Source organism: Schistocerca serialis, chromosome 3 (assembly GCF_023864345.2).
Source record: "Schistocerca serialis cubense isolate TAMUIC-IGC-003099 chromosome 3, iqSchSeri2.2, whole genome shotgun sequence".
NCBI classification, from domain to species: Eukaryota; Metazoa; Arthropoda; class Insecta; order Orthoptera; family Acrididae; genus Schistocerca; species Schistocerca serialis.
In genome coordinates this window covers 988,821,921-988,824,762 of record NC_064640.1, presented here as the reverse complement: position 1 = coordinate 988,824,762, position 2,842 = coordinate 988,821,921, and the positions used below count along the sequence as shown (strand labels likewise).

The 2,842-nt window shown below is 61.0% G+C and overlaps 1 protein-coding gene across 1 annotated transcript; it reads right to left on the bottom strand.

The window, feature by feature from the left end:
* Positions 1-52: 52 nt before the first annotated feature.
* LOC126471350 (neurogenic protein mastermind-like) lies at positions 53-1,285 on the bottom strand. The gene is made up of 2 exons (XM_050099471.1): positions 933-1,285; positions 53-839 (listed from the first exon to the last, which is right to left on the bottom strand). The coding sequence occupies exons 1-2, from the start codon at positions 1,283-1,285 to the stop codon at positions 53-55; spliced, it is 1,140 nt and encodes a 379-aa protein (XP_049955428.1).
* Positions 1,286-2,842: the final 1,557 nt, after the last annotated feature.

The following is a 2,842-nucleotide window of genomic DNA, read 5'->3' as shown; positions in this document are numbered from 1 at the left end:
TCGCTGCTGCTGATGCTACTGCATTCACGTCCTGGTTGCCACATCCCAGAGGTCAGTACTGCTGCTGCTGCTGCCTCCGCCACCCAGTCGCCGCCTCCCAGTGCTCGCTGCTACTGCTGTTGCTACCTCCACCTCGTGGACGCCACGTCCCAGTGGTCGGTGCTGCTGCTGCTCCTGCCTCTGCCTCCTGGTCGTTCCCTCCAAGTGCTCGCTGCTGCTGCCTCGGCCTCCCGGTCGCTGCATCCCAATTGTCGGTGCTTTTGCTGCAGCTGCCTCTGCCGCCTGGTCGAGACCTCCCAGTGCTCGCTGCTGCTGCTGCTGCTGCTACTGCCTTCGCGTCCTGGTCGCCGCCTCGCAGATGTCGGTGCTGCTGCCTCCGCCATCTGGTCGCCACCTCCCAGTACTCTTTGCTGCTGTCTCTGCCTCCTGGTCTACCCCTCCCAGTGCTCGCTACTACTGCTGCTGCTACACCCACTTCCTGGTCGCCACCTCCCAGTGGTTGGTGCGGCTGCTGCTGCTGCCTCTGCAACCTGGTCGAGCCTCCCAGTGCTCGATGCTGCTGCTGCTGCTGCTGCTGCATCCGCCACATGGTCGCCGCATGTCGCTGTGCGCTGCTGCAGCTGCTGTTGCCTCCGCTGGCTGGTCGCTGCCTCCCAGTGCTAGTTGTGGCTGCTGCTGCTGCCTCCACCTCCTGGTCGCCGCCCGCAGAGGTCGCTTCTGCTGCTGCTGCTGCTAATTCCTCCGCCACCTGGACGCCGCCTCCCAGTGCTCGATGCTGCTGCTGCTGCTTCCTCCACCTCCTCGTCCCCACCTCCCGGTGCTCGCTGCTACTGCTGCTACTGCCTCGGCCACCTGGACGCCGCCTCCCAGTGCTCGATACTGCTGCTGCTGCTGCCTCTCCCTCCTGGTCCCTGCCTCCCGGTGCTCGCTACTACTGCTGCTGCTGCAGCTGCCTCCTGGTCGCCTCTTCCCAGAGGTTGGTGCTGCTGTTGCTACTGCCTCCGCTGACTGGCCACCGTATCCCAGCTCTCGCTGCTGGTACTGCTGCTGCTGCCTCTGCATTCTGGTCACTGCCTCGTTGTGCATGCTGCTGGTACTGCTGCTGCTGCCTCTGCCTCCTGGTCCCCACCTCACGGTGCTCACTGCCACTACTGCTGCTGCCTTCGACTCCTGTTTGCTGCCTCCCAGTGGTCAGTGCAGCTGCTGCTACTTCCTCCGTCGCCTGGTCGCTGCTTCCCAGTGCCCGCTGCTCCTGCTGCTGCTGCCGCCACCGTCTGGTTGCCATCTCCCGGTGATCGCTGCTGCTGCTGCTGCCGCCGGCGCCTGGGTGTCTCCTGGTGCTCGCTGCTGCTGCTTCTGCTGCTGCCGCCGCCAACTGGTCACCGTCTCCCAGTGCTTGTGCTGCTGCTGCTGCTGCTTCCACCTGGTCGCCGCTTCCCAATGCTCGCTGCTGCTGTTGCCGCTGCCTGGTTGCGGTCTGTTGGTGCTCGCTGCTGCTACTGCAGCTTCTGCTGTTGTTTCTGCTGCTGCTGTAGCCGCCATCTCCTGGTGCTCGCCGCCGCCCAGTGCTCGTCGCTGCCCACCGTTTTAGTTCCTTTCGTACTTCGGCGTCCTGTCACCTGTGGGCACTGCCTGCAATCATGGACACCCCTACTACCACCATCATCTACACCTCCCCTCCACCTGCCCCCACTGTGACATCACGGAGTGGTTCCTCTGCGATTAATCCGTCTCGTCTACCTCCCCTACTCACAGCCTCCTCTCCCTCTCTCTTCACCTCATCAATGTATCCTTACCTTTGTGTCACTCCTGCCCCTGCTCCTGTCCTTCCTCCCACCTCCCACTCCTGTCACCCAGCAAGACGACTTTCCTCCCCTCCCCACCCTCCCCCGTGCAACTACCCCTGCTTCCCCCACCCTAGTAACTGTCCGCTGTGCCACAGTCGCCACCACAGAGTGCCCTACCCTCTTACCCAGTGCCACTGCCTCACAGGAGAACCCTGCCACCACCACCTCCCCAGCCATTCGGTCCCGCATCCCTTCTCCCAAGCCACACACACCAAAAAATCTTCCAAACACCCCAGTAGTGACCTCTCCTCCACCCTGTCCTACAAAAAAACACAGCCCATACCACTTCCCTCTGACCCCGCCACAGAATCCAACCCACCTCCCAAGCCCTCTCCTTGTATACCTTTGTCCTAGATAATCCTGATCCAAAATTCCTCAATGCCTGCACCCTCACCCTTGAAGTCCGGAAGTACATCCCCAGTGCACCCATCACCCAACTTATCCCTTGCAGAGACTCTGTTCTCATCAAGTGCCCCTCTCCCTCTTTCCATACTGATCTCCTTCAGCGCCTTCCCTGCATCACCTTTGGCCCCCATGCATCCCTCACCCCTTTCCTTACATCCTCCTCTCCTTGTCAGCCCCAAACCCCTCATCGTGTGCCAACCCTCACTGCCGTGATCACAAAACTCGGCCCTGTGGTCACGGAGGCTGAGGTGTTGGTGGAACTGAACACCCACCCTGCCCTGGAAATCTGCTCAGCCCACTGTATTTACAACTCCTCTGGCCCTACCTTCCTCATGCGTGTATTTACAAGGTCCGCCTCCTCCATCGACCACCTCCTCACACAGGGAGCCCTGATTTTCAACAACCACCACACTTTTGCCCCGTCCCATTCCCCTCCTCAATCCTACAGCTGCCAGCAATATCTCCTGTACAACGACCACCTCACTCAAAACTGCAAGAACCCTGCCACTTGCCCCCATTGTAAAGCCTCCCACTTCCTTAAACAGTGTCCCAACCTTGCCTCTCCCCCTTCATGCAACACCTGCAATGAA